At 33.6% G+C, this 17,136-nt stretch overlaps 2 protein-coding genes across 2 annotated transcripts; both read right to left on the bottom strand.

The window, feature by feature from the left end:
- Positions 1-359: 359 nt before the first annotated feature.
- LOC133039943 (putative disease resistance protein RGA3) lies at positions 360-4,898 on the bottom strand. Its single transcript, XM_061119078.1, has 5 exons — positions 1,391-4,898; positions 1,246-1,294; positions 1,001-1,095; positions 780-871; positions 360-676 (listed from the first exon to the last, which is right to left on the bottom strand). The coding sequence occupies exon 1, from the start codon at positions 4,826-4,828 to the stop codon at positions 1,574-1,576; it is 3,255 nt and encodes a 1,084-aa protein (XP_060975061.1). The 5' UTR covers positions 4,829-4,898; the 3' UTR covers positions 360-676; positions 780-871; positions 1,001-1,095; positions 1,246-1,294; positions 1,391-1,573.
- A 909-nt stretch (positions 4,899-5,807) lies between these two features.
- Positions 5,808-9,821, bottom strand: LOC115696813 (putative disease resistance protein RGA3). The gene is made up of 4 exons (XM_061119077.1): positions 6,957-9,821; positions 6,559-6,747; positions 6,342-6,462; positions 5,808-6,256 (listed from the first exon to the last, which is right to left on the bottom strand). Exon 1 carries the CDS (start codon positions 9,771-9,773, stop codon positions 6,975-6,977), a length of 2,799 nt encoding a protein of 932 aa, XP_060975060.1. The 5' UTR covers positions 9,774-9,821; the 3' UTR covers positions 5,808-6,256; positions 6,342-6,462; positions 6,559-6,747; positions 6,957-6,974.
- Positions 9,822-17,136: the final 7,315 nt, after the last annotated feature.

Genomic DNA, 17,136 nt, shown 5'->3' with positions numbered 1-17,136 from the left:
CTCGATTTTTTTTGAAAAAGAGAAAGAGGCCTTTGTCTAAGACTGACCCCTTCCCCGTTATATATAGATAACCTCACTTGTGGCGGAGGAATACCGTGGTTACAAGTGCGATACCAAAGAAAATGCTACAGCAAAAAACCAAACACAGTACAAAAAAAAGAACGAAAAGAAAAGATTCGGGTTTGACTCTAACATCCTCAAAGTGTTTAGCCTTATATACCTAAGTAGCTGACCAAAATTTTATTTTCTCCCAAAGTTCCTCTTCTGAACTCTCGTCACGGCCCTCAAAAATTCTAGAGTTTCTTTCCAACCAAACAGCCCAAATTAATGCCATAATCACTGTTCTCCATAGTTAGGTCTTGTGTTTGCTGCCCCTTAGTTTACTCACCATGGATTCAAATGTGCATGACGATTCGTTCACTGAATGCAAAAAGAGAGTTTTCTCACTCTGATTGACTCTCCAACCATTCCCCTGAAATTCTTGACAGCTCCAATCTTCTCATCAACAGCATCTTCAAATTAAAAGTGTTGCAATGAAAGAATGAGACTCTTCTTTTTCACAGCTAACTCCGCTTATGTCTCCATCTTTTTTGGTCTGATCATCTTTCTGCAATTCAGCCAAATGGCATTGTTTCTGCCCAATCTCTCCACCGTTTCTCTTGTGTCCAATCGAAACCTATCAAATGATTCACTCATAGTGAACAATTAAACTCAACAACAAAACAAAGTAGTATGCATAGATAGATATTAGAGTTGTGTTGTAAGGAGTCATTTCTTACTTAGTCTGAAACATGACTTCCTTGATCATTGGACAACCAATCTCATATTCTCTTCACAGCTCACAGCCTATCTTATGATTGAAATAATAAAGCTGTATATGTACACACAAGTCAAAGTGAATCAAACATCATTAATGAGTTTATAATATGTATACACAAAAATAAAAGGTACTAACATAATATCATCAAATAATTAATTTGGTAATATTCTCTTTTTGTACCTGTATGAATTTATCAATAGATATTTGACAGCCAAGGATGCCCAATTCTGCTTCTTTATTTTTGTCAATAACTTCGATGCAATAAATAAAATTCACTGTCAAAGCCACAAATGAAAACTAAGTTAATGAATAAGAATGAATTTGAGGATTGAAGAAGACACTGTAATAAATAAAGAGAAGATGATGAGATCATTTCAAGAGACATGCCACTATGAAAATCAGTGTAGACAAGAATTAATGCTGACCATTCCCTGCCCCGTCAAGAGTTTGAACTCTTCTTTGATCTTGTTGTTCCTGTTTAAAACCACCAACATAATAACAAATCAAATATACACAATTACATAATAAAATGCTCAAATAAATAATAATGATAAGAGATGATAAGCTCACATGTTCAGCAAGGGAAAACATTAGTTACAATATCTCTGCTCCATTGTCCCGTCTCCTTTCTTGTTGAACTGAACACCACTTCCGCTTTGCCTTTTAAAACGTGGTTAGCAGGCCCCCATTGGTTCTGTTTTCCAGATTAATGCATGCTTTGGACATAAACTCACATAGAAACTTCTGAAGTTTTTATCTCTCTTCAAGCTTTGGACAGTCCATAATAATAGAACCCCACATTTTTCTGAAGTTTCCCGGAAATGATGTCAAATTGGGGCAGTCTCTTATATAGATAGACTTAAGGGAAGGAAGGTTATCAATTCCTTCCAACACTGATGTCAAATTGGGGCAGTTAAATATATTGACAGACTCAAGGGAAGGAAGGTTATCAATCCCTACCAGTACTGATGTCAAATTGCGGCATTGTTCTATACAGATAGAAGTAAGGGAAGGAAGGGTATCAACCCCTTCCAGTACTGATGTCAAATTGTGGCACAATTTTATATCGATATCCTTAAGGGCAGGAAGGTTATCAATCCCTTCCAGCAGTGTTGTCAAATTGGGACAATATTGTATAGTGATAGACACAAGGGAAGGAAGGTTATCAATCCCCATTATTGATGTCAAATCTTCACAGTAAATGATCTGGATAGAGCTGAGCAATGAAATGTTTGGGTGAGTGTTGTGTGCCTTACTTCCCCTCAACATTTTAAACGTATCTTCTAATGCCATTGAGCTACTTGTACGCAGTTCAACCTTTGCCATAGTTGGAAACAAGGGCATTGAAGTGAGGTTAGGACAGTCTGTTATTACTAGATTAGAGAGACGAGGAAATGATCTAATATTATTCCCATCCACTTCCTTTTTCCACCACCACCACTTGAGATTGAAACAATATTCAATTTGAAGAGTCACCAGGGATGGAAAGAACAAGTTGGCGTCAAAATCATCATCTTCCGCAGAGGAGCACATGTACTCTGCTTCAACCCCAAAAATGGAAAGTAGCTCGAGAGAATGTAATTGATCTAATTTTGGGAAATAATGGCACTTCTTACACCAATATAACTTCAATTTAACAAGGTTATCCAATGAAGAAAGCCAACCTCCAAATCTCACACCCATGAAACCCCACACATGCAACACTTTTAGGTTGGAAGGTGGCTGCAAACCTTCAATTGACATTTCATCATTTTCCACCATATTATAATTATTGTCGTCACCTAAATTCCAGTTTAAAGTTAACGACTGAAGATTATGCTTGCCTTCACAAATGACTCGCTTTGAAGTTGTTTTTGATGCAGAATAGTTTGTTGTGTGCCTGAGTCTTTCAATACTTAAGCTTCCATGTAAGTTGTTAATAAGGTTTTTCAATTCATGAAACTCACTGGACTCAGATGCAACAAATCTATCTAATGTGTGAAGGGAACTCATATAACCAAATTCAGGGGGCATCTCTCTCAATCCATCACATCCTTCAATCATAAGATGCCTTAAGTTGACTAATTTCTTCATGTTCTGAGGTAATCTAACAAGCCTATTACAATTCTTAAGATTCAAAGTTTGCAAATTCTGTAATCTTATTAAAGAGCTAGGAAGCTCTTTTAAATGAGAATTACGAGAAAGATTAAGGTATCTCAAATGTTCCAACTCACACAAATTCCTTGGCAATACCTCAATATTCAAAGAAGGTACACCCAAAGCTCGTAGACACTTAAAGTTGGACAAAAAATTCTCAAGTTTTGAGAAGCTCAATCTTACACAATTGTACAAAAGTAAAGTTCGAAGTCTTTTTTGTTGAGAAAAGAATTCGAAAATCTCCAATGAGTTGTTGGGTTCAAGATCAAAATCAAAATTTACTAATGACACATGGAGACATTTTTCATTAGAAATTTTAGGATTTTGATCGATTATGACACTATTTGATCCTGCCGCCTTAATAGCAAGATCATGCATAAGGTCATGCATTTTACATGTCCTTATATCACCAAATTCATCAGTTTGTGGTTCTTGGAAAAAAGATCTCCACAGTAGATTTATAAAATACTCATAACCAATATCTTCTAGCGATTGGTTTTTGTTATCAGAGCATTTTATAAATCCTTGTGTCATCCATAGTCGAACCAACTCCCTCACATCAATTTCATGATCTTTTGGGATGATTCTACAGTAAGCAAAACAATGCTTCAAATGTGGAGGGAGATGATTATAACTTAGCTTGAGGGTGGGCAAGATATCATTTTCATTTTGATCTATTTTTGCAAACTCACTATTCAAAAACCTTGACAACTCCTTCTGTGGGTCTCCAGACTGCCATAACCTTTGCTGCAATAACCTTCCTATTGTTCTTATGGCCAAAGGAACTCCCTTACATTTTTTGACAACTTCCATTCCTAGCTCCATTTCTTTTGAGCCTTCGACTGGCTCTTGACCTTTCTTAAACGTCATTCTTTTGAATAAGGACCAAGACATATCTTCGCTCAAACCCTTTACTTTAATTGGCCCAACTGTACTCTGAGTTATCCTAGCGACCATTTCACTACGAGTGGTTACTAAGACTCTACTACCCTTTCCCCCACACTTCAACAACATCTCTAACTTATGCCATTCTTCACCATTCTCATTCCAAACATCATCCAACACTAGGAGGTATTTCTTTCCACTTAGCCTACTTCTCAGTTCATTTTGTAAATTTTCTAGACTCCCAGTGGTATAAGACTTCAAAATTTTGCCCACAAGTAATTTCACATCAAAAACATCAGAAACACACACCCACATTTTTGGTTCAAAATGTTTTTGGACTTTTTCATCATTAAAAACATATTGAGCTAGTGTGGTTTTTCCTAATCCTCCAATACCTATAATTGGAATGAATGAGACATCCTCCCCAAAATCCATTTCCACCAATTTTTGAATAATCTCTCTCTTTTCATCCTCTCTCCCAATAACTTCCTCTTCCCTCACATATGAGTAGGTCTCTCTCATACTACTTCCCCTAACATCTATCATTTCTATTGGACGAATAGTTAACTGAAAGTTGTTGCTAATGGCTCTTATATCCTCTAGTTTTTCTCTTATTTCTTTAATCTGATGGCCCATCTTAAAACGAAAAACTAGCTGATTAGAGCTTGAGAAGAAAACACGTACCTGTCTGGTAAACTTATTCCCAGACATGACTCTACGCTGTAGAGGTTCGGTATGAAACTTGTCCACCAAGTCATCAGCAACAATGAAAATATCTCCAAGCCGTTTGAGCCAAGCTTTGACTTGATTATCAACAACCATCTTCTCTTCCGCATCAAGAAGTACGCCTTTGATTACTTCAATCGTCCCAACAAGTTTCTGAAACTCGTCCTTCACACCATAAAGCAGTCTTGCCTCTTCGAATGCTGCAGAACCCAGCATCTCAATAAGACTTCCAGCAAGGTCGAATAAAACTCCTTCGGCCATTTTCACTTAGAAGGTATGATGAAAAAGGGCGAAGGTTAATAGGGAAGGAACTCAAGAGGGGTTGTATTGATCGAAATTATGTTGTGTTGTGTGAGATGAAGGGCGTTTTGATTTGTAATATTTATAGCAAAGATGATGCATTAGAACAAGTTTAACACTCCAAAGTAAAGTATTATTGTATTAATTGCTTTAACATGGATTTGTTATATTCCTTGCTTCATCTTTTTCCAAGAGACATTGTCTTTGCTTTATGTGCTTATTTTCTTTTTCTCTTCAATCTTGCTTTTGCATTTAATACTTTGCTCAATGCTATAACCAAAGTAGCAAACTATTTTGTGTAAATTTATCATTAAGAATAAAGATTAAGGGTATAAAGGCTCGTATTGTAGTTGTTAGATTAGAACAAATTTCAATCAAGACTTATGTTAGTGTGTTAGAATAGTTTTTCTGTTACTCTGCTTTGATGAGTATATAAAGTATAGACAAAAGAATTGTCTGGCATTAACAATAGTGGTAGTAATAAAGATTAGTATAAGCAATTTATTATAAAATTATATAAGCTTCTTGTAAAATCTAGTGTGACTTCACATTGTACAGGTTGTATTTGTCTTTTACTATTTTGACAGTTAAGTTAGTTATTCCAACTAACTTAACTGTCTTGTCCTATTCATTGTAACCAACCTACAAGTCTATAATAGGCTGCCTCTTGTACAATACAACTAAGTCTTGTAATACACATTCAGATCAATAAAAAAGAAAGCATTCAATTATTCCTTGTGTTAAGAGAGTTATTGCTCTCGATTTAGTTTTCTGGTTTTGTTGGCACTTCTGCCATGTTTGTTTTCGAATGTCAGCAGAGATAAGATCATAGAATTAGGATTGCAAATCCTACACTTCTCATCTTAATAGTTAAATCCAAGGCCATCACCAGAGAAGAATGATGATATGAATTCAAAGTGTTTAGCCTTATATACCTAAGTAGCTGACCAGAATTTTATTTTCTCCCAAAGTTCCTCTTTTGAACCTCGTCACGGCCCTCAAAAATTCTAGAATTTCTTTCGAACCAAACAGCCCAAATTAATGCCATAATTGCAGTTCTCCATAGTTGGGTTTTGCATTTGCTGCACCTTAGTTTACTTACAATGGATTCAAATATGCATGACGATCCATTCACTGAATGCAAAAATAGAGTTTTCTAACTTTGATTGACACCAACCATTCTCCTGAAATTCTTGACAACGCCAATCTTCTCATCGACTGAATCTGTTGAAATGGAAGAATGAGACTCTGAAAGTACTAGTTGTTTTTCACAGCTAACTCCACTTATGTCTCCATCTATTTCGGTCTGATCATCTCTCTGCACTTTGGCCAAATGGCATATTGTCTCTGTCCAATCTCTCCACCATTTCTCTTGTGTCCAATCAAAACCTATGAAATGAATCATTCATAGTCAATAATTAAACTCAACAACAAAACAAAGCAGTATGCATAGATAGATATTCTCTTTTTGTACCTGTATGAATTTATCAATTGATATTTGACAGCCAAGGATGCCCAATTCTGCATCTTTATTCTCTGTATTCTCCAACAATAATTTACTCTATACTCTTTGCCAATAACTTCAATGCAAAAGTCTTCCTAGAGTTAAAACCACAAACAAACATGTATGAGAAATCCAATATACAATAAATAATAAGTAAAGAGAAGATGATGAGATCATTTCAAGAGACATGCCACTATGTAAATCAGTCTAGACAAGAAGAATTAATGTTGACCCCATTCCCTGCCCTGTCATAGGAACCATCCCAGAGTTTGAACTCTCTTCTACATAATAACATGTACAGCTGGAGAGGGTTCCATTCCATTGTCCTCACTCCCTTTCTGCCTCTTTTGCTTGTTTATCACAACTCCAATGGTGTCTGACCATCAAATAACAAGGATGAGGATGAGAAAACCATATCAATATTCATATACTGTTCTACTTGTACACATGATACTCACAAAAACAACAAATGAAAAAATAAACTTATAAATAAAATTGAAATGCATGCATTATGCTCCATAAACACATTAATCTAATTAAACACTAACAATAGAGAGGGAGAGAGAGAAAGACATATAAACTCACATAGAAACTTCAATTACATTATCTCTCTTCAAGCTTTGGACAATTCTTAATAAAAGAATTCTTCACTTTTCTGAAGTTGTCGGGAACTGATGTCAAATCAGGGCAGTCTCTTATATAGATAAACTCAAGTGAAGGAAGGTTATCTATCCCTTCCAGTAATGATGTCAAATTGGGACAGTCTCTTATATAGATAGACTTAAGGGAAGGAAGGTTCTCAATCCTTTCCAGTAATAATGTCAAATCAGAGGAGTCTCTTATATAGATAGACCTAAGGGAAGGAAGGTTATCAATCCCTTCAAGTAGTGATGCCAAATTGTGACAGTGTTCTATAGAGATATCCCTAAAGGAAGGAAGGTTATCAATCCCTTCTAGTACTAGTGTCAAATTGGGACAGTCTTTTATCAAGATAGATTTAAGGGAAGTAAGGTTATCAATCCCTTCCAGTACTGATGTCAAATTGGGACAGTCTTCTATCAAGATAGACTCAAGGGAAGTAAGGTTATCAATCTCTTCCACCAGTAGTGATGTCAAACTGGGGCAGCTTCTTATATGGATAGACCTTAGCAATGAAATGTTTGGGTGAGTAGTGTTGTGTGCCTTGCTTGATCCCCTCATCATTTTAAACGTATCTTCTAATGACATTGAGCTACTTGCTAACAGTTTAACCTTTTCAATAGTTGGAAACAAGGGCATTGAAGTGAGGTTAGGACAGTCTGTTATTACTAGATTAGAGAGACGAGGAAATGATCTAATATTATTCCCATCCACTTCCTTTTTCCACCACCACCACTTCAGATTTGAACAATGTCCAATTGTAAGAGTCACCAGGGATGGAAAGAACAAGTTGGCGTCAAAATCATCATCTTCGCCAGAGGAGCACATGTACTCTGCTTCTACTCCTGATACCATAAGTTCCTCAAGAGAACGTAATTGATCTAATTTTGGGAGATATTGGCACTTGTAACACATGTTTAACTTCAGTTTAACAAGGTTATTCAATGAAGAAAGCCAACTTCCAAATCTCACTCCCATGAAATGCCACACATGCAATTCTTTTAGGTTGGAAGGTGGCTGCAAACCTTCAAGTAACATTTCATCATTTTCCACCATATTATTGTTATTTTCATAAACTTTTTCCCACTCTAAACTTAACGATTGAAGATTATGTTTCCCTTCACAAACGGCTTGCTTTGAAGTTGTTTCTGATGCAGAATAATTAATTGTGTGCCTGAGTTTTTTAATAGCTAATCTTCCTTGTAAGTTGTTAATAAGATTGCTCAATTCATGAAACCCACTCGACTCAGATGCAACAAATTTATCTAATGTGTGAAGGGAACTCATATACCCAAATTCAGGAGGCATCTCTCTCAATCTACAACATCCTTCAATCATAAGATGCCTTAAGTTGACTAATTTCTTCATTTTTTGAGGTAATTTAATAAGGTTTTCACAATTTACGACACTTAGAGTCTGCAAATTCTGTAATCTTATCAAAGAGCTTGGGAGCAATTTTAGAAAATAATTACAAGAAAGATTAAGATATCTCAAATGTTCCAACTCACACAAATTCTTTGGCAACACCTCAATACTCATGAAAGGTACACTCAAAGCTCGTAGACACTTAAATTTGGGTAAATAATCTTGAAGTTCTGAGAAGCTCAACCCTTTACGATGATGTAAAAGTAAAGTTCGAAGTCTTTTTTGTTGAGAAAAGAATTCGAAAATCTCGAGTGAGTTGTTGGTTTCAAGATCAAAATCAAAATTAACTAATGACACATGGAGACAATTTTCATTAGAAAATTTAGGATTTTGATCAATTATGACACTATTTGATCCTGCCACCTTAATTGCAAGATCATGCATTAGGTCATGCATTTTACATGTCATTATATCACCAAATCCATCAATCTTTGGTTCTTGGAAAAAAGATCTCCACAATAGATTTATGAAATACTCATAACCAATATCTTCTAGACATTGGTTTTTGTTATTAGAGCATTTTATAAATCCTTGTGCCATCCATAGTCGTACCAACTCCCTCACATCAATTTCATGATCTTTAGGGAACAATCTACAGTAAGCAAAACAATGCTTTAAATGTGAAGGGAGATGATTATAACTTAGCTTGAGGGTGGGCAAGATATCATTTTCATTTTGATCTATTTTTGCAAATTCGTTATTCAAAAACCTTGACAACTCCTTTTGTGGATCTCTAGACAGCCATAACTTTTCTTGCAATAATCTTCCTATTGTTTTTATGGCCAAAGGAACTCCCTTGCATTTTTCGACAACCTCCATCCCTAGCTCCATTTCTTTTGAGCCCTCCACCGGCTCTTGACCTTTCTTAAATGCCATTCTTTTGAATAAAGACCAAGACATATCTTTGCTCAAACCTCTTACTTTTAATGGTTGAACTGTCTGAGTTATCCTAGCAACCATTTCACTACGTGTGGTTACTAAGACTTTACTACCCTTTCCCCCACACTTTAACAACGTCTCTAACTTATCCCATTCCTCACCATTCTCATTCCAAACATCATCCAACACTAGGAGATACTTCTTACCACTTATCTTACTTCTAAGTTCATTTTGTAAATTTTCTAGACTGTTATTAGAAGTATTAGAGTTTACAATTTTCTCCACAAGTAATTTCACATCAAAAACATCAGAAACACACACCCACATTTTTAATTCAAAATAGTTTTCGACTTTTAAATCATTAAAAACATATTGAGCTAGTGTAGTTTTCCCTAACCCTCCAATCCCTACCATTGGAATGAATGACACATCCTCCCCAAACTCCATTTCCACCAACATTCGAATAATCTCTCTCTTTTCATCCTCTCTCCCAATAACTTCCTCTTCCCTCACCTGATTAGAGTTTGAGAAGAAAATACATACATGTCTGGTAAACTTATTATTCCCAAACATGACTCGATGCTGAAGAAGTTTGGTATGAAACTTGTCCACCAAGTCATCAGCAAGGAAGAAAGCATCTCCAAGTTGTTTGAGCCAAACTTTGACACTTTGATCGACAACCATTTTCTCTTCTGCATCAAGAAGTACGCCTTTGATTACTTTAGTTGTGTCAACAAGTTCTTGGAACTTGTCTTTTGCACCATAAAGCAATCCAATCTCTTCGAATGCTGAGGATATCAACATCTCAATAAGAGTTGCAGCAATGTCTAATAAAACTCCTTCGGCCATTTTCACTTATGAGGTATGATTAGAAAGGAAATAAGGATAGAACTTAAGAGAGTGGTTATTGATTAAAATGTGAAATGAATTATCTTATATTTAAGTAGACATCTCTGCGTATGTGCATGGATTCTTTGCTCCATGGTGGTCTAACCAAAGTAGCAAATATATATATAAATATATATATATATTTTATTTTTTATATTTTGAGAAATGTTAAACTATAGCACTACTATGTAATTATACTATCATATTTATTCAATAAATAAAATGTTATAGCTAAAACAAACATAGCCTTTTATTTAATAAATAAAATACATGTTGATAGTATCAATGACATCTTTGTTATTGGTTAAAAAATATAATATTAAATGTATATATATTTGGAGCACTGTTATTAGACACCAGTATTGTTTAGCATCTTTGTTGGATTAAAATCTTATTGTAGGCACATATGTATAATGTATATACTATTATAAAGTGTGATACAAAATTAAGTTGTCATAAAAATAATGTAGATACCGTTAGTTAAGTTATAATTTGTTAAGGGGTCAACTTATAAATACCCAAAACTCATTATATAATGAGTCTATAACGTAGTGGTCTCCAAGAAATACTAGGGTTCATGTATTCTTTTCTTCTCTATCAGAGAAAATACTTTAGTGAAATAGTGTATTCTTAGAAGATCATAATTAATCTTCTCTACAATCTCTAACAATGAATTCAGGTTAGTGCTTCTGCTCATCTCGTTATCTTCTTCTTCTTTAACTTAGCAAATGTTCTATAAAATATAATTTAAGATTTTTTTTATATTAAAGCACTTTTAAAAATATGATTAAATCTTTAATTATTTGTATTTCTTGAGTGTTTTATAAATCTTAACACGTTCTAGATGTAGCCTCCTATGATTGGTAGTGATATTTACCAAAAGCTATTATATTAAATTATATGGAACCAATATATTTAATTACACCAATAGTAATATGACAATAAAAGTGTTAGGCACCAATGATACCTTTTAGTATTTTTTATATATTTGATATTGGGAGAGATGGATTTTAATTTGAGATTTTTTTTTAAGAAAAAGTGTGAATTGCTAGGCTATATGCTAATTATGACCACTATTAAATATATATCTTAATAATATCGACAGTTGTCTTTATTAGCTAAAAAATAAATATTTATTTTTTCTTTAAATCAGTTGTTGAAACAAAGATTGTATTTTCTTCTCCAATTTCTAAGTTCGAAATTAATATTTAATTTCAATTTAAATAATATTCATCTTGAAATTATCAACCATATTGTTATCTTTAACTAGTTTAATAATAATTTTAAATTAAATATTTATCTTGGCAATATCACCCATCATATTCACTTAGGTTGTACAAACCAAGATTGCATCTTGGTGTTTAGCAAAAAAATTCATTTGATTTTATTAAAAATTAAAATAAATAAGATTTTTACTACTGAACTAGGAATTATATGGGGCATTTGATATGAGCTTTTTAAAAAAAATAAAATAAAAAGGTTCATAGAATGATACTGAAATTAGATCTCTACCATATTATAGTAATTGTAGAAAAAATGCCCACTTAACCACATTATAAGCGACAAAATTACAATATCTTACAACTTTTGAAAATAAAAAATCAACAAAAGACAAATAAATTTTTTTTGCAATGACTAGTGCAGTAATCAACCCCCAATTAGTACAAACACCATTTAGGGCATCAATAACCCCACTAGAGTTGCTCTCCACAATAACATATATACTTGTAACGCTTCTATGCCGCGACATCCAAAGTTAAAAGGGCAAGCAACTGCCTCCCCACAAAGCAAATCAGAGAAGCATATAATGGTTTTGTAACCACCCAAACCAGTGCACCAAGGTGTTCCTAGCAATAACGGCGATACACATGTCATTCTCCTCAAGATGAACATCACACTTGAGCTTGATCCAATCAAAAGGAGGAGGTGACCACTCGATCGCCATAGGTCAGGAAAGGGTGGCCCAAAAGTGAGCCCCTATAATCTGCATGACAGTATGAAACAAAGTCAATGTAATGCTTAATACTACCTAGATAATTGTTGAAAGAATGAAATTATCAAACTTAACTCATATTTTTTTTATTATTAATAACCTAACTCACCATCAGATTTTGAGAGAGGCTTGCCAGAAATCATGGGTGTAGGACAAGGTTTTAAATTCAGTATATCAAATTTGTGGAGAAAATCAGAGATGTATTTGCTCTTTGTGAGATACAGTCCTATATTATCTTGATGTACTTCTATTCCCAAAAAGAAGTGAAGTGTTCCCAAGTCTTTGAGAGGAAAATTCTTGTTCAGATCATTTATAAACTGCTTCAATTTGGTATCATCATTACCTGTTATAATGATGTTATCCACATAAATTAATTAGAACAAGAATTATAATCTCGTTTGTCATGTAAAAGAATAGGGATGTATCAGTTATTGAGTTGACAAACTTCCAGCCAAGAAGTGTCTTTTTGAGCTTCTCGAACTAAGCTCTTAGAGCTTGTTTCAAGTCATATAATGACTTGTAGAGTTTGCACACATCATTTGGTGTGGTGCTGTCTTCAAAACCTAGTGGTTGAAGCCTATAGACATTCTCTTCAAGGGTGTCATCAAGAATGCATTGTTGATATCCAGTTGTCTAACTTCCCACCCCTTACTGACAGTAATTGTGAGAAATGATTTTGATGGTCAAAGATTTTATTGCTAGACTGAAAGTTTCACTGAAGTCAATTCCGGGTCATTGATGATAGCCTTTGTCTACAAGTCTAGCTTTAAAACACTTTACAGACCCATCTGCATATTCCTTTAAATTTTGTATACCCATTTGTTTCCCACTAAATTATAGTGAGATGAATATATGGCACCAATGTGTAGGTTTTGTTTGCCTTCAAGGCACCCATCTCATTGTTCATGGTTTGATTCCAGACTTTAGATTTCAAGGCCTCTTCAATGCTTCTAGGTTCCTCTCCAACTGAATTCCATAGAGCTTGCCCAACATATAGACTTTTGGTTTGAAAATGCCAACCTTGACACGAGTTATCATCGGATGAGACTGAACAGGAGTAGGTCGTGGTTCCTGTTGGACGTCCTGAAGTGGTTTAGTAGCTGCATCTTCAACATCATCATTGTCAAAGTTAGTGTGTTCAGTAGCTGAAATAATGTGTTTTCACTTACCTCTTGGAAAGGAGGTTCAGTGCTGCTCCATGAGATGCTTCTTGTGCAGCAGCAGAATTTGTATCAACATGGTTTTGGACTCTATTTTGGATAAAATTTTGAATGTGGAGATTTGGTACTTGAGACCACTATGAGGTTTGAACAACAACCTGTTTTTTGGAGTATAATTATTTAGAAAACCTTATTTATAAAAAGGGAATTATCTTTCATTAGAAATGACATTTCTAGTGACATAAACCCTTCCAGGTGAACTTAGGCATTTGTACTCTTTTTGGTGATCACTATAGCCTAAGTTAACACATTTAAGTGAATGGAACTAAAATTTATGCGATTGGTAAGGTTTGACACATGGAAAATATGTTGACCCGAACACTTTGATAAATGAATAATCTAGTTTCTGATAGGTTATTTTTAGTATTAATTTCAGATTTAGTTTAGTATATTTTAATTTAGTTTTATTCATGTTTGGCGCAATTTTACGCTTGTTATCTTTTATTTTTCAGATTTAAAATAGAAGAAGATTAGAAAAATATCAACAGAAAAAGATGAGGAAAAAAAAAGATAAAAAATCGGATAAAATATTAATGTGAAAAATCGGAATCTTGTCTAGAAGAAAAGATATTATGCATCGTACAAAAAAGACACACGGGCCGTGACCCAGGATTGGGCGTGCCGCGACCCACATCCTCAAGAGCAGGCGTCTACGTGTGAAGCTAGCACACGGGCCGCAGCCCAACAAGGAGGGTGCCGCGGCCCGCCCCTTTGCTGATACAAAAATCTTATCTTTTTTCTTCTTCACGTGGGCTTGGGTGGCTTCCTAATTCAAATCTGAATAGGATTTTCAGCATATGCATTTTTCTATCTTTAGTCCCTCAATGGCTATACAAGCATTGAATTTCAGTTAATTTCGTCAAGCAATTCGGAAGGAAATAAACAGCAGAATACGGAATACGAATTGTAGAGATCAACTGCAATACTGAAGGCATTATCTTCAAAGAGTTTTCAGCATTCTTTTCTTCTCTAATTTCTTCTCTTCTCTTAAGTTAATATGTGTGATTTTGCTTCCATGAACATGAGTAGCTAAACACTTAATTAGGGTCTATGATGGAGATTGTTTGACATTGTGTTATGGTTCTAATATATGATTTTATTTTTTCTCAATTTCTATGTATTCTATTTTATTTGTAGTTAATTACTTTTAATTACCTGAACGCCAATTAACTGTCTATGATTTTAATGTGATATCTGAGATGTGAGTGTCAATTATGCTATAGTGAAATAGAATTGAATTTCGATATAGGACGAGAGTACCTGTATGGTACTTTAGATAGCTTGTAGGGTTTCTGTACTAATGCCTATTGCATGTTTAATTAGACGAGAGTAGAAAATTTATATGTAATTGAGATTTATATATCTGAGAACACTTTAAATTACCTTAGTAAAGCTGCTATTGCATAGAAATTGGTAATAGGAAGATAATCATATTAGGCCATAATCAATAGATACAATTGAAATCGAAGCCATAACTTTAATCATTGTTAATTTCTCTTTTGAATTATTTGCTTTTTAATTTCACTAGTGTTCTTAAATTTAATTTTCTCTTAATTTTGAATTCACCAAATAGAAGTAAAGGTTTAATTTTAAAGTACTTAACTAAATGTATTTTTAATCACATTACTTGTTGTAACTAAAACTAAATTAGTGACAGCTTGTGTCTAAATGTTATATGTTTTAGTCACAAATAATTTGTGACTAAAAGTCACATTTAGACACAAAAAATAATGTTGTGACTCAAAAGTTATCACTAAAAGTAGTAGTTTTTTTGTTGTGATTTTGTAATAATCGAGAACAAAAGACTCTATGTATTCGGTTATTGGTAAGAACTAAAGGCATAGACCTCCAAAGACTACATGAGTTATTGGAATATTTTAGATGTAATTTAATCAAAGATAGGAACAAAAAAAATAGAAATCTTATATTTCAACGCAATTTAAGATTTTTTTTTAAGAACTGAAAACATTCTAAGGATCAGCTACAATCAAAAACTGATAATAGTTTGGAGCCAAATCAAAATTCGTACTAATTATTATTCTAAACACAATAATATATAGTGAAACATACACAATACTTACTAATCAATATATATGATAATAGTACTTTTCCATTTGATTAACGATAAAGAAATACATAAAGTTGGTTACACCATACATACATAGAAGCCACACATGCATGCATGCATATGCATCACACGATATCATCATGCATGTATAGTATAGCATTCTTATTATTCATTACAATATTTATAATACGATTGACATTATTCATAGATATTTCACATATATATATATATATTTATATATGTAGGTGTCAATCGATATGGATATATAAAGTACAGTACTTTTACTTGCAAGTTCCGTACGTAGAAGTGGTTGATGATCTAACACAAATACATCCACTAGGGCAAGGATATCTCCCAGGCTCACAACGTCTATCTGGGCATTTTAATGACCTTTCCTTCAATAGCATATCCACAAAAGCATCAGCCTCCATAAAAGTCGCCATCTTTTCATCTTGACCGTTGATTATTTCTGATTCTGATTCATCTGAGGAGTGAAGTTGAATAACATTATTGAGATTTCTTCCACCTGAAATTGCATAAGTAGTAACTACTATGTAGCTCATCATGATCATCATTATCATCACACTAATTTTAGTACTCTTCTCCATATTCATATATAACTATATATATTATTAGTAATAAGTTATTATGTGTATATGAGTTAAGCATTACTAATAACGTTCTATTTATAGCACTATACTAGTACTAGCTAGCTACTTCAGTTGAATATTAATTAATTGTTAATGATGTATATATATGAGTTGGTGATTTTTTAAAGACATTTATTAATGAATCTGCTGATCCTGTATACGGTTACCTAACCTCATGTATTATTTCGAGTAATATTTAATAAATGGCATCTACCTAGCTACTTATTATCAATAATATCTTAATTAATATTATTTCAAAGCTCTTACCATATACATATATTACTTTATTTATGATTAATGTTAAAATGTATTTACGATGTTTATAGTATTTTTATGAGATGTAATATTGTTATTAGTGTAATTTAATAGTCATAACATTCTTATATATTTTATTGTAAGGATTGAAGTTATAGAACAATAGTGGAGAAAATGCATGTAGATTTAATTGTAGGGATAAAATTTGTGACAACATTAAACATGGGATAATTATGTTTTGGCCAAAAAAAAGTCAGCATAGTTGATAGCTAGAGAATGGGTCTAAATATTGTAAAATGTATAGCGATACATAATTTGAGGTCTTGAAGATGCTATTAGGATGTAAATTGTTTGTGGAGTAATGATACTTCTAATTTATCAAAAAGAAAAAACTTTACGTGAAATCTGATATTTAAAAGCTAATTAGTAATTTTTTTCCTTGAATTTTGACATGTACCAAATCGTGCCTCCTGAACTTTTTTGGCTGTTAAAAATTCCCCCCGAACTATTGAGATTGTTAAATGTCTAATTTCATTCAATTTTACTGCTTCAGTGATTGTTTATGTACTAAACCATGCTCCCCAGACTTTGATATCTACCAAATCATGTCTCTCAAACTTTAATATGTACTAAATCATGCCCCTAGAACTTTCATCCATGTTAGAATTTTTTTACTAAAATTAGACAAAAGTCCTTAAATCTAACAATCTCAATAGTTCAGGGAAATTTCTAACGGCCAAAAAAGTTC

This window comes from Cannabis sativa, chromosome 7 (assembly GCF_029168945.1).
Source record: "Cannabis sativa cultivar Pink pepper isolate KNU-18-1 chromosome 7, ASM2916894v1, whole genome shotgun sequence".
Lineage (NCBI taxonomy): Eukaryota > Viridiplantae > Streptophyta > Magnoliopsida > Rosales > Cannabaceae > Cannabis > Cannabis sativa.
This window is presented reverse-complemented; position numbering and strand designations above follow the sequence as displayed.